This window comes from Manis javanica, chromosome 1 (assembly GCF_040802235.1).
Source record: "Manis javanica isolate MJ-LG chromosome 1, MJ_LKY, whole genome shotgun sequence".
Taxonomy (NCBI): Eukaryota; Metazoa; Chordata; class Mammalia; order Pholidota; family Manidae; genus Manis; species Manis javanica.
Window position 1 is genome coordinate 55,400,634 of NC_133156.1, and position 26,446 is coordinate 55,427,079.

Consider the following 26,446-nt stretch of genomic DNA (forward strand, 5'->3'; position numbering starts at 1 on the left):
CCGGGGGCGGGGCTCTGGAGGGAAGGGGCGGGGCCTGCTGGGTGATGGCCGCGGGTGTCGCCACCGCCGGCTCAGCAGGAACAACCGAAGTCGCCGCCGCGGTCGCCTGCGTCGCCGACAGTCCGCGATCTGGTTCGGCCGCGGCCCGCAACCATGGAGGACTTCATCGTGATCTCGGACGACAGCGGCTCCGAGAGCTCCGCGGGGACCCGCTCGGGCCGGGCGCGGAGGCTCCGCCGGGCCCTGTCCCGGACCGCCGGCGCCCTTCCCCGCCGGACCGTGGTGAGTGAGCGAGCCTCCGCTCGCCGAGCCCCGCGGCGGCCGGACGCTACCTGGGCTCGCGTCGCCCTTCTTCGGGACCCCCGGCCCGGCCCGCTGCCTCTGCGGCCCCCACCCCCGTTGCCTCACAGCTGTAGCCGCTTCCCGCCTTGCAGCCTTCCCGGCTGCTCCCGCCAGCGGGGCGCGGCGGACCCGGGCCAGGGCAGCCCGGCCTCTCGGGCTCCGCGCTCAAGCCGGAGCGGGTTGGGGTTGGAGAGCGGCGGCCGAGCACATGCACGAGGTCCTGGTGCGGGGGTGCCAGAGCCCACAGTAGGCGGCAGCCGCAGGCCTGGCGGTGGGCTTCTCAGGAGCCTTGAGGACGGTGGGGGTTGGAGGTCCGGGAGACGGGGTCGTGGGGGAGGCCCGGACCTCCAGACAGGGACGCGGAGGGGTAATTGTTTGGCTTGTGGTGAGTACAGATGTGTGCAGGGACGTAACAGGAGCCCCGGGCCTGGGCCAGATGGTGGCCGCGCTCCAGGGCCTGGCAGCCGAGCAGGGGCCCGATTTTGGAGGCATACAGGAGGTGATTTATTTAGCTTAGCAAACATTTACCAAACTCTAAAGGAATAGGGAGGTAAACATCTTGCACTATTTCTTTTTCCTTCAGTCTCTTTAGTCCTTATCCTTCTTCCTGAGATGGTGAGTAAAACAGCTATGGCCCCTGCCTTTCTGGAATTCTCCACAATCATTATTGAACCCCTACCACGGACCAGAGGTTCTAGGGTTTGGAGATACAATGGACAACACAGTATTCATGGTCCTTCTCATAGAAGGTGATATATTCAACAAGTGACTATTGAGTACTCAAGGGGTGAAAGGTGGATGGGCATGCTCTTTATCAGATGGCCTGAACATCAGTCTTTCAGCACACTTTCCAGCCTCCCAAAGCCACACCACAAAATAAAAGAATTATCACGCTGATGTTATGTGTATAGATCTGTGTACAATTAAAGGAAATACTTTTTCATATGCAAATATTCCTCCAAGACAAATCTAGCTCCTGCTCCTCCAACCCCTTCCCAGCTTCCCACCAACCGGTTTATGGTCCCTAAGCCTCCACTGTGAGCCCCTTCTGTGTCCCCAATATTGGGCTAAGTGCTAGATGATCACCACAGAATGAATTACATGGAAGACCAATTAACAGAGTGCTATGCTGCTGTGGTTCAAGCAAGAGAGATTCTCAGTAAATATCAGTAAAAAATTAAGATGAGATTTTCAAGGTAGAACAACTCAGTAAGTCAAAGTACCTAAGTGCTGGGGCAGTGTGGGACACAGTCCATAATAAATTTTTATTAGATGAAAGAATCGTTGAGGGAAGAGAGGACAGATTGGGGTTCAGATGAACATTTGTTAAGTGAGAGCAAGTACAAGAGTAGGAGCAAGCTTGGGCTAGAGCAGATGCTGCATTCAGTGTGGACATCAGTGGAGTTCTACTCTGGAAAAAAGTCAGGACTGGAGATATTTGGTAATCACCCACATGGGAAGGATCACTGGAGGCCTAATTGTGACTGAAACAATGAAGGGAAAGAGTATATAGAGAAAAAAGGTGGAAGAGAAAAATACAGCAGAGTAACTCACAACTGCCTTTCCTCCTGTTCCTCCTGTTTTCCGTTGCCCCTTCTCTCAATCCCTTTAACTTTGTCCTTTCTACCCACGGCCTATTCTCCCAAGTGTTGTCTGTCTGCCCTCATCCTGGTCCAACTTCCTTCTTCAAGTGCACAAGTGTCATCCTTATCACAGTCTGTTGTGACCCTTCACACACATACATGGGTGCACTCTCAAACTGCTCCCCTCCGCTGTGACCACCCAACCAAGTATTTTGATCTTGAGCATTTTGAACTGAAGAGAAATGAAGGGCAAGTTCCAGAGAGTAGTACCCAGTGTAATTCTTGCTTCTCCAGATTTACTCCATCTTAGAAACTCCAGGCTTGTTCTCCTTTTATCTTTCTTACAGTTAGATAATGGTGGGAGGATAACCACATAAAATATCAGAGGCATTAAGAGACTTGCAAGATTGAAGCCTTTGTCTGGCTTTTCCTAAGGGCCCTGAGGTCAAAGAGACCTGTATTCAAATCAGAACCACCAACTCCCAAAACACACACACACACACACACACACACGCATGCACGCACGCGCGCGCGCACACACACACACACACACAGCAGCTGCATTACCTTTGCCAAGTTCTGTCACTTCTCTCATACTTTTGCACTTGAGAACAGTAAGAACCATCTGGGCAGGACCATTAGAAGACTTTTAATGAGGTAGTGCAAGGAAAATGCCCAGTATAAATGAGAGCTTTTGCTACACTTTGTGTTGTTTCTCAGCCAGGCCTGACTTTGTCAAACTTGGCAAGCAATGAAATAAAGAAGTTTTATAATTTTTTTCTTTTTTAGAAATACTGACTGAGGGGAAAGAATTTGCTTGAATTCAGGAATCAGAAGGCCATCTCCAGTACTGTAGTTGACACTTCTGAACTAGTTCCTAACTTGGGCTTTAGTCTTCATTGAGTTGATGAGGTGTGTCTGTGTTCTTAATAGTATTTATTGCTTTTTTTCCCTCTTTGAAAAGCAGAACATTTTCAGATAATTTTGGTTGACTTAATTACAAAACATTTAGAAATGTACATAGAAGGAAATTAAAATTGCCCTTAATCTCACCATCCCAAAGATAACCAATATTAACATTTTGAAGTATGTCTTTCTAAACTTTTATGTGTAAATGCCAGTGTGCACTCATACATACCCAAGTGTCTCCCTCATACATGTTTTTACAAAAAATGAAGTCTTGCTATACATCTTGTCTTGCATTTTTTAGCTTGCCTTTTTCTCTTCACATACTTTTTACCTCTTTATCACCAATAAATGCATGTCTTCACCAATATTTTAATGTATATTTAAAGAATTGATTGATAACTATATTTGTGATCTCCTATTAATGGATGTCATGCTGGTGTTTCTAAATGTTCTCTGTTACAAGCAACCCAAGGAGAAATTCCCTCATAAATAATCTTTCTACCCTTGTTCATTTGTTTAAGTTCCTGTTAGAATTTAGATTGCTGTGTCAAAGGTATGCCCCACTCTGAGAGTTTTTAATATATATTGCCAGATTTCCTAAGGAAATCATGCATCAATTATATTCTCATTCTTTCTATATTACCTAGTCACTCTTAGGTATTGTCAGTTTATTCATTAAATATTTATTGAGCACTTACTGTATGTCAGGCATTTTTATAGTAGATTCTAAGAGTATAAGCAAGTGAACAAAACAAAGTCCCTGCCTGTGTGGAAATTTCATTTTACTCTGGGGGAGACAAATGGTAAATAATCACTAAATGTCAGATGGTAATACAGAATGCCAGAAAGAAAAATAAGGAATTTTTGTTCTTTTAATCTGTGCTGATTTGCAGATTCTGTGAGTTGTCACGGTTTAATTTCTTTCTTTGGTTGTGATTCATTCTTTCAGTATATACTTATTCAGCACATGCTTTAACCCTGGGGACCAGAGGTTAGCAAGGTAAAAATGGACCTATGTTCCAGCGAGTGGGGAAATATAAGGAATAAACAAACTAACAAATCGGTGGACAATATAATAGAGAGTAACCTGGGTGACGTCAGGAACATTAGATTGGGTTTTCAGAGAAGGCCTCTCTGAAGAGTTAATATTTGATCTGAGCAAAATGACAGAATAGATTTGTTATGAGATCTAGGGAAATAAGTTAGCTGCAAAGGGTACAGCAAAAACAAAGGCATGGAAGTGGGAATAGGCATGGCTGATTGGAGGAATCCAAAAGGCCAGTGGAGCTGGAATGTAAAGAGTGAAGGACAGAGTTGGAAGAGAGAAGTATGTAGGGGTAGGCTGCATAGGACCTTCTAGACCGCAGTAAGAAATTTAGATTTTATTCTTACGTAGTAGAAAAATCTTTGAAGGTGGGAATGTAAACTAGTTCAACCATTGTGGAAAGCAATATGGAGGTTCCTCAAAAAACTCAAAATAGAAATACATACCATTTGACCCAGGAATTCCACTTCTAGGAATTTACCCTAAGAACACAGCAGCCCAGTTTGAAAAAGACTAATGCACCCCTATATTTATCACAGCACTATTCACAATAGCCAAGAAATGAAAGCAACCTATGTGTCCATCAGTAAATGAATGGATAAAGAAGATGTGGTACATATATACAATGGAATATTATTCAGCCATAAGAAGAAAACAAATCCTACCATTTGCAACAACATGGATGGAGCTGGAGGATATTATGCTCAGTGAAATAAGCCAGGCAGAGAAAGACAAGTACTAAATGATTTCACTCATCTGTGGAGTATAAGAACAAAGGAAAAACTGAAGGAACAAAACAGCAGCAGATTCACAGAACCCAAGAAAGGACTAACAGTTACCAAAGGGAAAAGGACTGGGGAGGACGGGTGGGAAGGGAGGGATAAGGGTGGGGGGAAGAAAGGGGGCATTATGATTAGCATGCATAATGTGGTGAGGGGAACATGGGGAAGGCTGTACAACACAGAGAAGACCAGCAGTGATTCTACAACATCTTATTACGCTGATGGACAGTGACTGCAATAGGGAATATGGGGGGAACTTGGTGATGGGGCAAGTCTAGTAAACATAATGTTCCTCATGTAATTGTAGAATAATGACACCAAAATTTAAAAAAACTTTTTTAAGTCTCTGAAGGGTTTTAAGCATGGAAATGCATGATCTGATCTACCATTTTAAAAGGTGATTTCAACTACTTTAAGAAGAAAAGATTGTAAAGAAGGTGACATATAATTTATCATCCAAATGAGGGTCCTTCTGCAAATGAAAGGGGATACTAACTGGACAGGGTGTCAAGCAACAGGAGAAAACTGGAACTGCCCCAAACAGAACAGAAGTATAGTCACCCTCCCATCAAGGGACAAAAGTGGAGTCAGAGATCAGGCTATGACTTTGCTACCATAGTCCAGACCAGAGAGAATCATAGGTTAAACTACAGTCATGGTGTGGGCTGGGAGACTGGAGAGATGTGGTAGATATTTAGAAAGTAAAATCAACAAATAAGTCTTGATATTTGGCTGTGGATAATGAGGGAAAGGAAGGAATCAAGAAATGATGCCCTGGTTTTGACCTAAGTAACTGGATGCATATTGGTGTCATTCACTGAAATGAAGAAAACTTGAGGAGGAACAAGATTGGAGGAAAAATTCAAGAGGTCTCTTTTGAAGGTGTTAAATTTAAGATGTTTGTGGGATAGCCAACTGGAGATGCCAGGTATGAGGCAGTATGTTTGTACTGAGGTTGGAGGCCAGGAGAAAAGTCCTGACTAGGGACTCAAATTTTGTGTCATTAGCACACAGGCTGTAGTAAAGTCATCCATCTAGATGATATCATCCAGGACCTAGTCCTAGAGCACAACACGGTGCCTAGCCCAAGTGAAGGCAAGGGAGAAAGAGCAGCTAATCAGGTTAAGAGAACAGAGTATATTCAGCATGTAGCAGAGCTGGACATCTTGCACATGGTTGTTGGAGATAAGAAATATTGGAGCTATATGTGTGTGTATATGGAGAGAGAGAGTGTGTGTGTGTGTGTGTGTGTGTGTGTGTGTATATATATATATATATATATATACACTTGTGTATTGCCACAACTTATTGCAGTGTTGTGGGTTTTTTTTGCTAGTTTATAAGTTTTACTTACATATTTAAGACTTTCTATGGATTGAATTGGGTCCTCAAAAAAAGGTAGGTTGAACTCCTAACTCCCACTACAGATCTTATTTGGAAATAGGGTCGTTGCAAATTTAATTAGTGAAGATGAAGCCATACAGAGTAGGGTTGGTCCCTAATCCAGTATGACTGGTGTCCATATGAAAAGACATGAAGGCAGAAGAACACCATGTGACGATGCAAGCAAAGACGGGAGTTACACAGCTGCAAATCAAGAAACACCAAGGATTGTTGGCTGCATAGAAGCTGAGTGAAAGGCACCTAAGAGCCTCCCCCCTCCCAGAGCCTTCCAGAGAACACAGCCCTGCAGACACCTTGATTTTGGACTTCTAAGCTGGAGGATAAATTCCTGTTTTAAGTCAGCCAGTTTGGGTCAGTGTGTACTAGGAGACTAAAACAGCCCCTTGTGTCATACATGTTATACTTTTCCCCCCAAGTTTTGATTTCTTTTGGTTTTCTTTACAGAAGTTTTAAATTTTATGTAGTCAATTCTGTAACTTTTCTATTAAATTTGTTGTTCTTGTTATGCTTAGAAAGGCTTTCCTCATGCCTAAGATCAAATAAATATTTTCTAATTCATTAATCTACCTGGAATTAGTTTCAAAAAAGGAATAAAATGGTATCTAATATTTTTCTCTCCAGGTATTGTTCCAACATCATTTATTGAATTATCTATCCTTTTTACCGAGTGGTTTGAAATATTACCTTTATCAAATGGTAAGCTTTTACATATTTTTCTATATGTAGAGTTCCATCCTGGGATGAACTTGCAACTCTCTCACCAGGTTTCCAAGGGAACATCTTCTGAGGATGCTAGAAATAAGTGGATAAGTAGAAAAAAGCAAGTTGTAAAATAGAATTCCATTTTTAAATGCACTACATAAAAAATAATTAAAGATCCACTGGAAATTTTTTAATCCAAAAACTATTTTTTAAAACCCTATCACGCATATCAAAAATATTTTTTGAAATCACACTCTTTCTCAACCCCTTCCCCCAAATATTTTAAGTTCACTGCTGGACACATATATCTGCAGCAACTAGCTTAATGCCTTGAACATAGTAGGTGCTCAGTAACTTTCAAGGAGAAACAGAATTACTACTATTGGTTTTCTGAGGAATCCTTTCTATGTTACAGTTAGGTCAAAATCTCTGTGGTGGAAGACCCAAGGGATAAATGTGGCACCTATCCCAGGCTAATTTTCTATATTTTTGGAACTGAAAATATGGATATGTCATAGAATAGAAGGCAAAATTCATGTACATTTTGAATTTAAAACACCAGTTGTCAAACAACTTTGGATCTGAAAGCAATGTCAGCTCCCATATAAGCCTGCAAATCACATCCCCATCCCCATTAACAGTTTTATTAAGATGTATCCAAACCATACATAAATTTACCCATAAACTTCCCTGAGTTGTTTAACCATCACCATTATCTAATTTTAGAACATTTTCTTCACTCCAGAAGGAAACCCTATACATTTCAATGGGTTCTCTAGGTTTTTTGTATTTTAAGGCATGCAATCCTATCATTTGAAAAATAAAATATTCCCATTTAAAATTATACAAAGTATATTTTAAATTTTTAAATAGAAGTAAAAAATCCAGGCATCAGAAGGAACTCATCTCTGTCCATTCCTACTCTCCAAAGATAACAGTTTTTCTGTATTGTTCCAAAAGTTTTCTCTGTGTGTATATACAAATATACATAAATGTCTGATTTTTTTCCCAATGGAGTCATACTAATTTTTTAACCACTTAATATACTTAGGCATTTTAAAAAATGTTAGTACCTCATTCAGACTACTGTCCGTTTTGCTTACAATGGTATTACCAGTGCATAACATGGTTCCTGGCATATAGTGAATATTTGTTTGTCAGCTGCATGTTAATCTAATATAAAATATAACATAATTTATTTAATCATCTCCTTATTGATTTTAATTATTTTGCTATCATAGACTATGATGTGATGAACTCTCTTGTGTGATCATAAGGACATATTTGTAGGACAGGTTCCTTCCAGTGAATTTTGGATTTAAAGAGTAGTATGTAATTATAGTTTTAGTACATACCAATGTGTGGACATAGTGTCATTCTTTGTGGGATCCTAGTATCTGAACCTAGAACTGTGTTTGCAAAATTTCCACTTTGGAGATACAACCTTTTTCCTTCTAAAGAAGCTAAAATGCCAGACATTCACATTCTCAGGCTTCAAGTTAAAAATATCTTTTCATTACGGAAAATTTCAAACATGAAAAAATAGAGCAAATCCTATATTATCTCCCATATACCTATGGTTCTTGAGTCAGTTTTGCTAAGATTTATTTTTCTAGGAATTTATCTATTTCTCAAGCATTTTGACATAAAGTTATTCATAATATCTTCTCATGTTTTTTAATCTCAAAAACATCTATAACTGTTCCTTTTTCATTCTTAATATGGGTTATTGTGCTTTCTTTTCATTTTCTTAATTTTCTTATCAGGTGTTTGCCAATTATAATGACTAAAAGAAAAAACTTTGACATTGCTGCTCTACTTTGCTGTATTTGTTCCCTATTTCATTCATTTCTGAATTGTTACATTTATTTTATTTCCTTCCTCTGCTTTCTTTGGGCCTATTCTGTTCTTTTTCTATTATCTAAAGATGTATGCTTAGCACATTAATTTTTTTCCATTCCTCTTCTCTAATTGTCTAAATCTCTAAATTTTCTTCTAAATAGTGCTTTTGCTTCATGTCACATGTTGTAATACCTAGCATTTTTGTTGTTCAGTTCTAAAATTTTTCTTATTTCTATGATTTCTTCTTTGCTCTCAAATTATTTGGTCATATTTCTTAATTTGCGGTGCAGTTGCATGGAGTATTTTCCTACTTTTTTTTTTTAATTGATTTCTAACCTAATAGTATTTTGGTCTGAGTGGTATCAGTCTTTTGACATTTACTAAGATGTACTTCGACTCCTAGTATATAGTTAATATTTGTAAATATTTTATGTAATTCTAAATAACTATTCTGTCTGAGTCCTTTAGATGAAGCTTGCTAATGTCTTTTGTATCCTTAAGAATTTTTTTGTTTGCATAATCTATCAACCAAGGAAGATGTGTAGCAATTTCTCATAATAACTGTGGATGTTCCTTTTTCTCTTTATACTTTTATCTATTTTTGCTTCTGAAGGCTATGTTACCAGACATACAGTTTTTAAATTATTACATCTTGATGAAAGAAATATTTTATTATGCAGTGGCCTTCTTTATCTCTAGTAATGCTATTTTCATTGAAATCTGTTTTGTCTGTTTTATAGCTACACTGGCTTTCTATTGGTTGGTTTTCCCTTGTTATATCTTTTCCCATGTTTTTACATTTATATCAATCCTAGCTTTTATTAGTTGGTTGATCAGAGTATATAGTTAGCCCTTCTGATTACAACTGGAACTCTTTAAATTTTTTAATACAGGAATTCATTTGCTAATATCTTGTAGAGGGTATTTGCATTGATATTTACCAGTGATATTGGTCAATAATAGACTGACATTATTTATCATCCACACTAAGACACTAGGTCCTAGTGGGAAAGATAAACAACTAATACTGGGATATCATAAAGAAGCCTGAACCAGGAGCTTCTGCCTTCAGCAGTTGAAAGGGTTCTTTCCTAGCAAAAAAAACAACTGGATCATGATGAAACTAATTTTTCCTGTTTGCTGGACTAGGAGGAATTAACAGAATTCTCCAAGGAGAAATGAAACCAATAACCATGAGCTGAATCTAGAGTAGTGAAGAGCAAATCCCATTATCAGAACCAAAATCAGGAAATAAGCCTTGGGCCAGCAGCTTGCAGGTATAGATATATCTGAAACTTCTGATTAAACAAGTCCAGAAACCCAGGAGAAAATAATTCTGCTTTCTGAGCTTTAGGTTTTTTAGATATAAAATGTAAATAGTACTCACATTATAGAGTTGTGAGATATCCAGATCTGAAAATAAGGTTAATGGGTAGGACAAGGGCCTGATGGGCTTATTGCCAAGTTTCATTCTGCAGATGCAAATATCGGAGAGCCTTAGTTATCTGTATTTCTCTTCCCTCTAACAACATTAGTATTAAAATTAGAAAGGTAATTTGTTATATCTGTGAAAGATTAATTAGAGTAATATGTGATTGAAATGCAAATCAATGAGAAGTTAGGAGAACTATGAGAGAACAGTGAGATGAAAGGAAAAATCAACATGTTATTAAATTAAATTTATTTATTTATAGTTTGTTGAGTCCAAGATGCTATATGGGCACCAAGGATACAGATACAAAAATAAGTTATTGTCTAACAGGGGAGAAGATAATCACGTGCTCTGTGATATGCACTATAGTGGTATCGGTATGTGCAAAGTTCTATGGAACAACAGAAGAGGAGAGCAGTGAACTCTCCAAGGCTGAGCAGTGCCGTTGAACTGTACTCCAATCTTGAAACTCCCTTACCTGCTGAAAGTTCCTGAGGGCCCGGTGAAAAATCAGGCAGATACTAGAGAGATCTACTCTTGAAAGATAGCTGCATGGGGCAGTATGTGTAACTTTTCTGCTCTTTTAACTGACTGCATTCTACAGTCCATCTTCCACTTGGGTGGCAGAAAGCTGAAATTTTATGGATTTGAAATGTGAGGGGACAGAGGACAGGATGAAAATGCAGGAAGAAATTAGGTAGGAATCCCCAGAAGAAAATCATGGAAAGAATAATCACAGAGATTAGAGTATAATCTCTGTCCAAATCTGTAGCCGACATCAAATTAGGCAGGTGCAGGGGAGAACCACCCCACACCCCACTATCAAGGGGTCAGGATAAAACAGCTAAAAACCAGAAGAATAAAGATATCAGCACCTACATGTGCAAGTGAGATAAAGCTTGCAGTCTGAGTTCAAGTAGATTATCTAGTAGAACAACAATGAAAGACAGTTTTTAGAAGAACACAATCAAATCATTATGTGTATTACCTACAATACTCAGTTTTAAAGCAAAAATTACTAGAAATGCAAAGAAACAAAAGTGTGACATACTCACATAAGGAAAAGGACAGTCAGTAGAAACTCAGTGAGTGTGTGTTGGATTTAACAAGAACGAATTTGTAGGTGCTTATTATAAATACGTCCAACTGAAGAAAATATGGCTTCAATGAGTGAATAAATAGAAAATCTCAATAGAGAATTGGAAACTTAAAAACAAAAATTCAGTTCATGAAACAGGGAAATTTGGATACAGAAAGTGACACACAGAGGGAAAACAGTGTGAAGGCACACAGAGAGAAGATTTGGGGTGATGTATCTACAAGCCCAGGAATGCTAAGGATTGTTGGTGAACACCAGAAACTAGAAGAGGCAAGGAAGGGTTCTCCCCAACAGCCATCAGAGAGAGCATGGTCCTGCTGACACCTTGATTTGGGGCTTCTAGCTTTCAGAACTGTGAGACAGTAAAGTTCTGTTATTTTAAGCCAAAATGAAAAACAAACTGAGGAGTTAAAAAATACAGTAATTGAAATTTTAAAATAACTTGGACTGAGCAGCAGATTGGAAAAGAAAGCAGATTGGGAGGAAAAAACTGAAGTTCAAAATAGGACAATAGAAATCACCCAATTTTAAGAATAGAGTGGGGAGAAAATATGGAATAAAATTGAAAACCTCAGGGATCTGTAGGGAAATAACAAGCAATTCAAAATATGTGTAAAGTCTTGAAAGGTAGGAGTAAGTTGTAGGAAAAAAATTGAAGAAATAATGACCGAAATTTTCTCAAAGCTGTGGGAAAAACCTTACAGATCCTAGAAGCACAATAGATTCAAGATGAACACAGAGAAAACCACTCCTTGATGGTCCAGAAAAAAGTGATAATGTTACATACAGGAAACAACAATTCAATTAACAGCTGACTTCTTAACAGAAACTGTGGAGACCAAAAGACTTTGGACGACATAGTCAAATGATAGAAGAAAGAAAACTTTACCCAAGAATTCTACATTTGGCAAAATTGTCCTTCAAAAATAAGGACAATTAAAAACATTTTCAGATAAGCAGAAACAGAATTTGTCACTAGCAGACCTGCACTATAAGAAATTCAGCTGAAGGGAAATGACACCAAATGGAAACCTAGATCTACACAAAGAAATGAAGAGAACTAGAAATTGTAGTTATATATGTAAAGGGAAAATAACAATTTTCCTTCTATTAGTTTCCTTAAAGAAAAAATAACAAAAGTAAAAATCGTATGCTTCACTGGTGAATTCATAACATAAATATATGACAACAAAAATAAGGACAGGGCACAGGATAAATGGAATATTTTGTAAGGTTCCTATATTTTTATCTTATGTTTTTAATATTTTCTCTTAAGTTGAATTTACATACTGTGATGCTAAGAACAACCACTTAAAGTATAATAAAAAGAGATAGAGCTAGAAAGCCAACAGAGAAATTAAAATGGAATGCCAAAAAATATTTGTGATTAATTCAAAGGGAGGTGGGAAAGGAGGAATAGAGGAATAATGACCAAATAGGACAAATAGAAAACAAATGACATGACTGTAGATCTCAAAGCAAAGATGCAAACACTGAAGTGTAAATGGACCAAAAATGAATCAAAAGGCAGAGAATGTCAAACTGGACCAAAAATAAAAATAAAAAACAACTATATGCTATATATATGAGATGCACTTTAAATACAAGGACACAAATACATGGAGAATAAAAGAATAGAAAGAAGTATACCATGCAAACAGTATGCATGAGAACCTCAGAGTGGCTATGTTAATATCCAGGGGGAAAAATAGACATCAATACAAGGATTGCTGGAGACTAAAAAAGATCCTTCATAATGATAAATGGGTGAATACATTACAAAGATAGAACAATTATAAGCATATATGTACCTAATAAACAGAGTTTCCAAGTACATGAAGCAAAAACTAACTCAACCTGAAGGGAGAAATAGTCAAAGCCACAGTCATAGTTGGGCACTTTAATATACTTTCTCAGTAATTGATAGCACAATTGGATCTCCCAAAAAGTGAAGAAATCAAAGATCTGAAAGCCACTATCAAAAGCCATGACCTAGTTGGCATTTATAAAGGTGTAAGTGCAGAATACACATTTTTTTTCAAGTACATAAGGAACATTCAACAAATAGGCCATGTGTTAGCACATAAAATAAGTCAATGTATTTCAAAAGGTTTGTTTTCTGGCCATAATGAAAGTAAATTTGAACTACATGGTAGTAAAATGACTATATATAAAAAATTGTGGGATGAAACTGAAGCAGTATTTACAGTGAACATTTTAGCTTTAAATCCTAATGTTAGAAAAGAAAGAGACTGAAAAATCAATTATCCAAGAGTCCACATTAGGACACTAGAAAATAAGGACAACTTAAATCTACAGAAAATAGAAGGAAGAAAATAATAATAACAAATAAATGAAATAGAAAAACCTGGTTCTTTCAAAGTATCAAAAAAATTGATAAACTCCTAGATAGACTGATCAGGAACAAAAATTCAGAAGATACAGTTACCAATATTGGGAATAAAAAAAGGGAATTGGGATAAAATTCCAAATACAGAATTAAAAAGATAATAAAGGACTTGTGAACATTTTTTTGCTAATAAATTTCACAATTTAGATGAAATGGACAAATTCCTCAAGTCACAAAACTAATACAAGAAGAAATAGAAAATACTAATAGCTCTATAGCTATTAAAGAAATTGAATTTATAATTAAAAACTTTCCTACAAAGCAAATTTCAGGCCCAGATAGTTTCACTGTGATTTCTGTCATTCACAAAAGATACAGTACTAAATAGAGGAGGTAGGAATAGTTCCCCATTTTATGAGACTAGTTTTATTCTGATAGCAAAACCAGTATAAAAAGAAATTACAAGAGCACAAAACTACGAACTGATATCCCTCATGAATATGCAAAAATTCTTCATAAAATATTGACATATTAAACCCAACAATATAGAAAAAGAATAATGCATAATAACTAAGTGGAGTTTTCCCAGGAGTAATTTAACATTAGAAAATCAATGAATATAAACTTTGATATTAATAGTACAGATGAAAAAATAGGACAGTTCAACAGGTATAGAAAAAGCGTTTGACAAAATTTAACAACCATTCCTAATTAAGACTCTCAGAACTCTAGGGGTAAAAAGGAACTTCCTCACCCTGATATGGGCATCTATGAAAACTCCACAGATAACATTATATTTAGTGATAAAAGTATGAGACAGTTGCTTTCAGTACTTCCATTGAAGATTATAATGGATGCCTTAGCCATTGCAATAGGCAAGAAAAAGAAAAAGAAGGCATTCAGATTGGAAAGGAAAAAGTAAAACTCTCTATTTGCAACATGACTGTATATGGAAAACCCTAAAGAATCTACAAAAAGTTACTTGAGCTAATAAGTGAATTTAGCAAGGTCAGAGGATATAAGCATAATATACATAAATCAATAGTATTTCTGTGTACTACCAATAAATAATTGGAAAATGACAAAATGTATTTCCATTGTCAATATTATTAAAAACGTTAAATTCTTTGGGATAAAGGAGGTTTGTACTGATGCAGTTGGAGATATGAGGGAGAAAATGATTAATCTGGGACAAGAAATGATCTGAAAGGATTTCACACACAGTGATACCTGTGTTGAGTCTTGGAAAACAAGACGCCTCCAAACAACCAAAGGCATAATAGTCATTCCAAGCAAAAGAAAGAACATAAGGAAACATAAAGACACTTGAAAAAGCATGGCACATTTGGGAATCTGTAGTAGTTCTGTACAATTTGATCATATGAAGAAAAAGTAATCAAAGAAAGGCTAAATGCAGGTCTTATAATGAAGGACCTTATGAGTCTTAACTAAGGCATTTGTCCTTTGTAGCTCATATAGTGGGTTTAAATGGGAGAGACGTGGTAACATTGCATTTTAGAAGTTAGCAATGGAAGAGGAGTTAAGTTCAGACCCTCTGTGTTTACGTGGAGTTCAGCTAGCAGAGAGCCACCAAAGGCGGTGTTACAGTATGGCTGCTGCTTAAGAATGAGGCATTAAGTTTCCAGGCAATCCCTATTCCAGGATGAGGTGCATGCCAACTTCCCACTTGACCCACCCTGAATCCTGTGCCGTGCTTTGGTGCTGTGGACAGTGGTAGCCATCACATCTATTAAAAGAATTAGTACAGTAGCTGTGGTAGCAGCAATAGCATTCCTAACCCAGGACTTGGTACCTAACATAGCAGTGGCAATGGTACCCAACCAGGTGAGGGATAACTGGAGGGTAGAGCAATACTGTCCCAGGTTCATGGCACAGAGATTGTTTGTAGTACCTCTGCTTGGCATTATCAGGCTTGTGAACTGCCTTATCATTTCGCCAAGGAATGGGAATGAAGATAACAGGTTTTTCAGTAATTTATCTATTTAGGGCTCTGAATTACACTGTTGGTTTTATAACCCTTATTGTACTGTCCTTCAAATCTGCCTATAGGCTAATTATATCTTGAATAAAATTGCACATTCCTAGGTTCTAACAGGAAAAAAAGGAAACAGATCTGGATTTGAATGTCTTTTTCTGCTACTTAGCTGTATAATCCTCAAGTAAATAACCTAACCTGTCTGAACTCCAGTTTCCCCATCTGTAATATGGAGATGATAATGCCTATGTGATAGGTCATTGTGAAAGTTAACGATATATGAAAGCACTCAATATGTTCTCAGCACAGAGTAGATTCTCTTACATTAGCTTTCCTTCTTTAGCTTCTTTTGTAGGTTATCCTGTGTATTTGCTTTTCCAAACAAAGGTTGCTTTTTACTTTATGACTTAAGGTTAAGATCTTTCCTACTACTGCCCTAACCACCTTGGATTAAAAAATATTTCCATTAAGCCCTCAATTACTGAATATGGCATTTGGATAATTTAAGGTGTAGAAATTGACAGCTTTGACAGTAGCAAAATTTTAACCAAAGGAAATAAACTAATGTTTATGTTATGCAGAATGTATAAATTGCCAGTGAAATGAAAAGATAAAATATGCTTATCCTTAAAAGCTAACATGTAAGCTCTTCTTACATAAAGCTGAGACTTCCTGCTTGACCTCTTATTCTCTCACAATCCTTCAACAGGACTTCATTGACTTAACTGGAGAAGCCAGACCAAGGACAAAGGATCGCAATGGACTCTGTGTGATTGACCTGACAAGAACTGAGGACGAAAATAGCCCTATTGCCACTCTTGACTTGACTCTAGAATCTGTTGCTCCTTCCCAGAAGGAGCCAACGAGTCCTCAGACATGTGCCAGCCTCTCCAGCAAAGAGGTGATGGACAGAAGCTCTCAGCCTGCAGCACAGAGAATCATTAACAGCGATCCTGTGGATTTGGACCTTTTGGAAGAAAACATGTTTGAGGGTCCCCAACTCCCAGTGTCCATCAGTGGAGATTCTGTTCATCCAGCGGAGCCAAATTGCAGCTCAACCACATTCAAAGGTGACCTTGGTTTCTTGGCAAGCCTACAGCTGTCTTCAGACATTCACTCCTTCTCCCCAACAAGCAATAATGGTAGCAGCAGCAGTCAGAGAGCACCCTTGCCATGCACACAGCAAGATGTACCTTGCCCACCACTAGCCCTGCCATGCCTACTGCAAGCCTTGCCATGCCCACCACAAGCCTTATCATGTCCACCACGAGCCTCCTCATGCCCACCACGAGCCTTGTCATGCCCATCACAAACCATGCAGTGCCAACTACAAGCTCTGTCTCACTTGCCTCAAGAAGTGCCATACCCTCCTCAAGATGTGCCATATTCTCAGAATGTGCCATGCCCCCAGCAGAATATGCCAAACTCACCTCAAGACTCATCATGGCATCCTCAATACTCATTAAGTTCACCTCAAGACTTACTCTGCCCACCTCAAGATATCCGAGGTCCATCTCAAAACATAGCATATCCACAAGATGTAGCGTACCTGCAAGACATGCCACGGTCACTGGAAGATGTGCCACCAGCAGACCTGCCACAGTCACTGGGAGGCAGGCCACACTCACCAGGAGACGCTCCACAGTCACCAGGAAGTGTGCCACATTCACCTGGAGAAGCTCCCCACTTACCAGATGTGCTATGTTCACTTGGAGACATACCACACTTGCCAAGAGACTCACCACAGTCACCTGGAGACTTGCCTCAGTTACCACATGACAGGCCTGACTCTCCCCAAAATGATGTAAAGAACTGTGACACTCCTATGGATTTCTCAGCTCCATCTTCTCCAATGTCCCCTCCCAGCCCACAGTCTCCACAGTCTGAAACTTCCTTAGAGAGAGTTCCTTGGCTCTCTGTCACAGAAACTCCAGCCAGAAAAGAGATATCACTGCCAGACCCTGCCAACCCAGGGCCTGCCCAGGTACAAGCACAACCACCACAAGGTGGGTTGTACAACAGACCGTGCCTGCATAGACTGAAGTATTTCTTACGACCTCCAGTGCATCACCTTTTCTTCCAGACACTAATACCAGACAAAGAAACAAGAGAGGTGAGCTAACATATCTTCCCTAGGGAATAGGTGTCCTTGGTATAGGCCTAGCTTAAGGTTAGTATGCTATAACAAGTTCATGCATGAGAAGACAGACCCAGTATAAATTTGACATTTTTATCTTTCCCCCTCTTACAGGACCATCCAGTGTAGAGCCAGACCTGGATTCAAATTTCAGCTCTACACTTTTTGCAGAAGTCATTTTACCTTTCTTGTTTCTTTAATTAAAAAATTTTATTGAAGTGCAGTTGACATGCAATATTATATTAGTTTCAGGTGTACAAGATAGTGATTCAACAATCATATAATGTTACTAACTGCTCACCATGATAAGCATGGCTGCATTATTTTGTATTCTCACCAACCATGCATAAGGGTTCCCTTTCCTCTGCATCCTTGCCACCATTTGTTATTTCTTGTCATTTTGATACTTGGCATTCTGACTGGTGTGAGTGCTATCTTATGGTGGCTGTGATTTGCATTTCCCTGATGATTAGTGATGTTGAGCATCTTTTCTTTTGTCTGTTGGCTAGCTGTATGTCTTTGGAAAAATGTCTATCTAGTTCCTCTACCCATTTTTTTAAATTGGATTATTTTTTTGAGTGTTGAGTTTTATGAGTTCTTTATATACTTTGAACATTAACCGTATCACTGGCAAACATATTCTCCCATTTAGCAGATTGCCTTTTCATTTTGTTAATGAAATTGCATCCTCAACACTCATTAAGCTCACCTCAAGACTTACTCTTATGCAGTGGGTTTTTAGGTTAATGTAGTCTGGCTAGGTTATTTTTGCTTTTGTTTCCCGTGCTCTAGGAGTCAGGTCTAGGAGTCATATACAAGAAAAAATTGCTAATTCCAATGTTCAAGAGTATACTGCCCATGTTTTCTTTTAGGAGTTTTTATGGTTTTAGGTCTTACATTTAGTCTTTAATACATTTTGAGTTTGTTTTTGTGTATGATGTAAGACAGTAGTCCAGTTTTATTTTTTGCACATATCTGTCCAGTTTCTCCACAAGTATTGAGGAAAATACAGTCTCTTTTCCCCATTGTATATCCCTGGCCTCCTTTGCCATAGATTAATTGACCACATAAACATGGGTTTATTTCTAGGCTCTCTATTCTGTTCCATTGATCTGTATGTCTATTTGTTATTTGTGTGCCATTACTCTTTTGATTACTATAGCTTTGTAATGTAGTTTGACATCAGAGAGCATAACACTGCCAGCTTTGTTCTTCTTTTTCAGGATTCCTTTGGCTATTTGGGGTCTGTTACTTTACCTTTCTAAGGCTTTCCTATCTGTAAAAAAGAGATAAGAAAATATGGCTTAGTATCATTAAATAAGATAATATATCTAAAGTACCTATAGGAGTGTCTGGCTAATCACAGGCCTTCAAATATTTTTCTTCAATTCCCATTCCTTTCCCTTCCTTACACTCTTTTTTTTTCCGTCAGTGTACTAAGATGCTGTAGAATCACTACTTGTCTTCACTATGTTGCACAGCCCTCCCCATGCCCCCCTACATGCTAATTATACATGCTAATCGTAATCCTCCCTTTCTTTTTCCCTGCCCTTATCCCTCCCTTCCCACCCATCCTCCCCAGTCCCTTTCCCTTTGGTAACTGTTAGTCAATTCTTGGGTTCTGTGAGTCTGCTGCTATTTTGTTCCTTCAGTTTTTCTTTGTTCTTATACTCCACATATAAGTGAAATCATCTGATACTTGTCTTTCTCCGCCTGGCTTATTTCACTGAGCATAATAGCCTCTAGTTCCATCCATGTTATTGCAAATGGTAGGATTTGTTTTCTTCTTGTGGCTGAATAATATTCCATTGTGTATATATACCACATCTTCTTTATCCATTCATCTACTGATGGACATTTAGGTTGCTTCCATTTCTTGGCTATTGTAAACAGTGCTGCGATAAATATAGGGGAGCATCTGTCTTTTTCAAACTGGGATGCTGCATTCTTAGGGTAAACTCCTAGAAGTGGAATTCCTGGGTCAAATGGTATGTCTATTTTGAGCTTTTTGAGGAACCTCCATACTGCTTTCCACAATGGTTGAACTAATTTACATTCCCACCAGCAGTGTAGGAGGGTTCCCCTTTCTCCACAACCTCACCAACATGTGTTGTTGTTTGTCTTTTGGATGGTAGCCATCCTTACTGGTGTGAGGTGATATCTCATTGTGGTTTTAATTTGCATTTCTCTGATGACTAGCTATGTGGAGCATCTTTTCATGTGTCTGTTGGCCATCTGAATTTCTTCTTTGGAGAACTGTCTATTCAGCTCCTCTGCCCATTTTTTAATTGGATTATTTACTTTTTGTTTGTTGAGGTGCGTGAACTCTTTATATATTTTGGATGTCAAGCCTGTATTGGATCTGTCATTTATGAATATATTCTCCCATACTGTAGGGTACCTTTTTGTTCTATTGATGGTGTCCTTTGCTGTACAGAAGCTTTTCAGCTTGATATAGTCCCACTTGCTCATTTTTTATTTTGTTTTCCTTGCCTGGGGAGATATATTCATGAAGAAGTCACTCATGTTTATGTCCAAGAGATTATTGCCTATGTTTTTTTCTAAGAGTTTTATGGTTTCATGACTTACATTCAGGTCTTTGATCCATTTTGAATTTACTTTTGTGTATGGGGTTATACAGTGATCCAGTTTCATTCTCTTACATGTAGCTGTCCAGTTTTGCCAGCACTATCTGTTGAAGAGACTGTCATTTCCCCATTGTATGTCCATGGCTCCTTTATCGAATATTAATTGACCATATATGTTTGGGTTAATGTCTGGGATCTCTATTCTGTTCCACTGGTCTGTGGCTCTGTACTTGTGCCAGCACCAAATTATCTTGATTACTATGGCTTTGTACTAGAGCTTGAAGTTGGGGAGTGAGATCCCCACCACTTTATTCTTCTTTCTCAGGATTTCTTGGCTATTCGGGGTCTTTGGTGTTTCCATATGAATTTTTGAAATATTTGTTGCAGTTCATTGAAGAATGTTGTTGGTAATTTGATAGGGATTGCATCAACTCTGTATATTGCTTTGGGTAGAATGGCCATTTTGATGATATTAATTCTTCCTAGCCAAGAGCATGGGATGAGTTTCCATTTGTTAGTGTCCTCTTTAACTTCTCTTAAGAGTGTCTTTTACTTTTCAGGGTATAGGTCTTTCACTTCTTTGGTTAGGTTTATTCCTAGGTATTTTATTCTTTTTGATGCAATTGTGAATGGAATTGTTTTTCTGATTTCTCTTTCTATTGGCGCATTGTTAGTGTATAGGAAAGGCACAGATTTCTGTGTGTTAATTTTGTATCCTGAAACTGCTGTATTCCAATATGAGTTCTAGCAGTTTTGGAGTGGAGTCTTTAGGGTTTTTTATGTACAATATCATATCATCTGCAAATAGTGACAATTTAACTTCTTCTTTACCAATTTGAATTGGTTATGTTTCTTTATTTTGTCTAATTGCCATAGCTACGACCTCCAGTACGATGTTGAATAACAGTGGGGAGAGTGGGCATCCCTGTCTTGTTCCTGATCTCAGAGGAAAAGCTTTCAGCTTCTCGCTGTTCAGTATGATGTTGGCTGTGGGCTTATCACATATGGCCTTTATTATGTTGAGGTACTTGCCCTGTATACCCAGTTTGCTGAAAGTTTTTATCATGAATGGATGTTGAATTTCATCAAATGCTTTTTCAGCATCTATGGAGATGATCATGTGGTTTTTGTCTTTCTTTTTGTTGATGTGGTGGATGATATTGATGGATTTTCGAATGTTGTACCATCCTTGCATCCCAGGGATGAATCCCACATCGTCATGGTATATGATCCTTTTGATGTATTTTTGAATTTGGTTTGCTAGTATTTTTTTGTTGTTTTTTGTTTCTTTTTCATTTTATTATGATTAATCTACAATTACATGAAGAACATTATGGTTACTAGACTCCCCCCTTCACCAAGTCCCTCCACAGAAACCCCATTACAGTCACTGTCCATCAGTGTAGTAAGATGCTGTAGACTCACTACTTGTCTTCTCTGTGTTGCACATCCCTCCCTTTGCCCTCTCCCCACTTTAATACATGCTAATTGTAAGGCCCCCTTTCTTTTTCCCTGCCCTTATCCCTCCCTTCCCACCCATCCTCCCCAGTCCCTTTCCCTTTGGTAACTGTTAGTCAATTTTTGGGTTCTGTGATTCTGCTGTTGGTTTGTTCCTTCAGTTTTTCTTTGTTCTTATACTCCACATATGAGTGAAATCATTTGGTACTTGTCTTTCTCTACCTGGCTTATTTCACTGAGCATAACAGCCTCTAGTTCCATCCATGTTGTTGCAAATGGTAGGATTTGTTTTCTTCTTATGGCTGAATAATATTCCATTGTGTATATGTACCACATCTTCTTTATCCATTCATCTACTGATGGACACTTAGGTTGCTTCCATTTCTTGGCTATTGTAAATAATGCTGTGATAAATATAGGGGTGCACCTGTCTTTTTCAAACTGGGCTGCTGCATTCTTAGGGTAAATTCCTAGAAGTGGAATTCCTGGGTCAAATGGTATTTCTATTTTGAGCTTTTTGAGGAACCTCCATACTGTTTTCCACAATGGTTGAACTAATTTGCATTCCCACCAGCAGCGTAGGAGGGTTCCCCTTTGTCCGCAACCTTGCGAACATGTGTTGTTGTTTGTCTTTTGGATGGTGGCGACCTTACTGATGTGAGGTGATATCTCATTGTGGTTTTAATTTGCATTTCTCTGATAACTAGCTATGTGAAGCATCTTTTCATGTGTCTGTTGGCCATCTGAATCTTCTTTGGAGAACTGTCTGTTCAGCTCCTCTGCCCATTTTTTTTTTTTTTGAGAGGGCATCTCTCATATTTATTGATCAAATGGTTGTTAACAACAATAAAATTCAGTATAGGGGGGTCAATGCTCAATGTACAATCATTAATCCATCTCAAGCCTAATTCTCGTCAGTCTCCAATCTTCTGAAGCATAATGAACAAGTTCTTACATGGTGAACGAATTCTTACATAGTGAATAAATTCTTACATGGTGAACAGTACAAGGGCATTCATCACAGAAACTTTCGGTTTTGATCACGCATTATGAACTATAAACAATCAGGTCAAATATGAATATTCGTTTGATTTTTATACTTGATTTATATGTTGATCCCACATTTCTCCCTTTATTATTATTATTATTTTTATTTTTAATAAAATGCTGAAGTGGTAGGTAGATGCAAGATAAAGGTAGAAAACATAGTTTAGTGCTGTAAGAGGGCAAATGTAGATGATCAGATGATCAGGTGTGTGCCTATGGACTAAGTATTAATCCAAGCTAGACAAGGGCAGCAAAACATCCACGGATACAGAAGATTTCTCTCAAAGCAGGGGGGATGAGGTTCTGAGCCTCACCTCTGTTGATCCCCAATTTCTCATCTGATGGCCCCGTTGCGACTGTGCCTGTCTTAGGTTGTTCCTCCCTTGAGGAATCTTACCCGTGTCTGGCTAACCAGTCATCTTCTGGAGCCATACAGGGAAATGTAAAGTTGGTAAGTGAGAGAGAAGCCATATTGTTTGCAAAGGTTAGCTTTTTACTTCTTTGCAGATTTATGCCCTGTGGCTTCTATGCCCAGCACTTGTCTCGAGGTATCTTTACCACCTGGAGGAATTATGATACTCGGTAAATTCGATATAAGGCACGAATTCTATTTAAGGGGTGTAGTTAGAAAGGAAGAAGAAAAGCTATAGATGTAGCATATGAAGGAAACATGGGAGGATTGATTATTTCTTTGACATATCTTCTTGTATAGTACCTTAAGTATGTATAGGTTTTAAACTACTAACTAATTTGCACACACATATTAACGTAATAGGAATACGGTGACATAAACAAAGCAAATCTATAATTACCATCCATCTCCAGTGAAGCCAAGAAAACCATTTAGGCACCCTAGGCATTTGTGAAAATTTATCTATGATATGATGGATATTGTCCAACTGTACTTGAACCATCAGACAAATTAAAGCAGCCCATTTCTGGGATCTGTTCACATCCCATATGTTCTTTTTACCATAGATAGTCTATAGTCACGAGATTTTGGAGTGCTACACCTTGCACCCCTCCCAACTCCTGGTTGAGTTCCAACAGTACAGATCCGGTCAAATTTGTTGTCTCACTGTATGCACATGCCAGCCTAGACATCTCCCTCCTCATTCCTATGGCAAGTCCAGGAGACGGTGGGCTGGATGCAGCCACAACCGCAGCATCGTCCGGATCCCTGTGGAGGCTTTTTGATGATCATCCCCCGGCACAAGTCCTCCAGAGAGTGCTGATGCCGGAAGCTCTTCCTCATGTCGTATCTTAGTTCATTTTCTGGGTATCCAAGCTAGGCCTTGATCTTCTGCGTAGAAACAAACAGACCCTTTGCCCACACTTTGACATGCCCTCTATACCACTGTGCAGAACTCATTGGAGGTCAGCACACAGTAACTGCTTTTTTTTTTTTTTTAATTAAGAGAAAGGAATATTATAAGAAAAGAGTACCTCCATAGCTGATCATCTGACACCCTTTAAGTGATCAACATAAAGGATATTTAAAGCATGCATTGATCTTTGATTTACCAATAGTTTTATCCTGTTAAGGAGTAATCCCCCTTTTCTTTCTTTCTTTTTTTTTTTTTTTTTTAATTTTTAATCTACACTTACATGAAGAATACTATGTTTACTATGCTCTCCCCTATATCAGGTCCCCCCTAACAACCACATTACGGTTACTGTCCATCAGCTTAGCAAAATGTTGTAGAGTCACTACTTGTCCTCTCTGTGTTGTGCAGCCCACCCTCCCCTTTCTCCCTCGCTCCCATGCATGCTAATCTTAATACCCCCCTTCTTCTTCCCCCCCTTATCCCTCCCTGCCCACCCATCCTCCCCAGTTCCTTTCCCTTTGGTACCTGTTAGTCCATTTTTGGGTTCTGTAATTCTGCTGCTGTTTTGTTCCTTCAGTTTTTCCTTTGTTCCTATACTCCTCAGATGAGTGAAATCATTTGGTATTTCTCTTTCTCCGCTTGGCTTATTTCACTGAGCATAATACTCTCCAGCTCCATCCATGTTGCTGCAAATGGTTGGATTTTTCCACTTCTTATGGCTGAGTAGTATTCCATTGTGTATATGTACCACATCTTCTTTATCCATTCATCTACCGATGGACATTTAGGTTGCTTCCAATTCTTGGCTATTGTAAATAGTGCTGCGATAAACATAGGAGTGCATCTGTCTTTCTCAAACTTGATTGCTGCGTTCTTAGGGTAAATTCCTAGGAGTGGAATTCCTGGGTCAAATGGTAGGTCTGTTTTGAGCATTTTGATGCACCTCCATACTGCTTTCCACAATGGTTGAACTAATTTACATTCCCACCAGCAGTGTAGGAGGGTTCCCCTTTCTCCACAGCCTCGCCAACATTTGTTGTTGTTTGTCTTTTGGATGGCAGCTATCCTTACTGGTGTGAGGTGATACCTCATTGTAGTTTTAATTTGCATTTCTCTGATAATTAGCGATGTGGAGCATCTTTTCATGTGTCTCTTGGCCATCTGTATTTCTTTTTTGGAGAACTGTCTGTTCAGTTCCTCTGCCCATTTTTTAATTGGGTTATTTGTTTTTTGTTTGTTGAGGCGTGTGAGCTCTTTATATATTCTGGACGTCAAGCCTTTATCGGATCTGTCATTTTCAAATATATTCTCCCATACTGTAGGGTTCCTTTTTGTTCTATTGATGGTGTCTTTCGCTGTACAGAAGCTTTTCAGCTTAATGTAGTCCCACTTGCTCATTTTTGCTGTTGTTTTCCTTGCCCGGGGAGATATGTTCAAGAAGAGATCACTCATGTTTATGTCTAAGAGGTTTTTACCTATGTTTTTTTCCAAGAGTTTAATGGTTTCATGACTTACATTCAGGTCTTTGATCCATTTTGAGTTTACCTTTGTATATGGGGTTAGACAATGGTCCAGTTTCATTCTCCTACATGTAGCTGTCCAGTTTTGCCAGCACCATCTGTTGAAGAGACTGTCATTTTGCCATTGTATGTCCATGGCTCCTTTATCAAATATTAATTGACCATATATGTTTGGGTTCATTTCTGGGGTCTCTAATCTGTTCCACTGGTCTGTGGCCCTGTTCTTGTGCCAGTACCAAATTGTCTTGATTACTATGGCTTTGTAGTAGAGCTTGAAGTTGGGGAGTGAGATCCCCCCTACTTTATTCTTCTTTTTCAGGATTGCTTTGGCTATTCGGGGTCTTTGGTGTTTCCATATGAATTTTTGAATTATTTGTTCCAATTCATTGAAGAATGTTGCTGGTAATCTGAGAGGGATTGCATCAAATCTGTATATTGCTTTGGGCAGGATGGCCATTTTGACGATATTAATTCTTCCTAGCCATGAGCATGGGATGAGTTTCCATTTATTAGTGTCCCCTTTAATTTCTCTTAAGAGTGACTTGTAGTTTTCAGAGTATAAGTCTTTCACTTCTTTGGTTAGGTTTATTCCTAGGTATTTTATTCTTTTTGATGCAATGGTGAATGGAATTGTTTTCCTGATTTCTCTTTCTATTGATTCATTGTTAGTGTATAGGAAAGCTACAGATTTCTGTGTGTTAATTTTGTATCCTGCAACTTTGCTGTATTCCGATATCAGTTCTAGTAGTTTTGGAGTGGAGTCTTTAGGGTTTTTTATGTACAGTATCATATCATCTGCAAATAGTGACAGTTTAACTTCTTCTTTACCAATCTGGATTCCTTGTATTTCTTTGTTTTGTCTGATTGCCATGGCTAGGACCT

At 38.7% G+C, this 26,446-nt stretch overlaps 1 protein-coding gene across 7 annotated transcripts in view; it reads left to right on the plus strand.

Moving 5' to 3' along the window:
• Nucleotides 1-21: 21 nt before the first annotated feature.
• The window catches only part of SIMC1 (SUMO interacting motifs containing 1), an 88,350-nt gene continuing 61,925 nt past the window's right edge, over nt 22-26,446 (plus strand). For 3 of the 7 annotated variants that reach the window (XM_036995112.2, XM_036995111.2, XM_036995113.2), the window contains exons 1-3: nt 22-282; nt 6,687-6,761; nt 16,196-17,599. In XM_036995112.2, coding sequence (XP_036851007.2) covers nt 154-282; nt 6,687-6,761; nt 16,196-17,599 — 1,608 coding nt within the window. In that variant the 5' untranslated portion in view covers nt 22-153. The remainder of the gene's footprint in view (nt 283-6,686; nt 6,762-16,195; nt 17,600-26,446) is intronic. The other 4 variants (XM_073232456.1, XM_036995109.2, XM_073232460.1 and 1 more) reach the window with 4 other exon arrangements.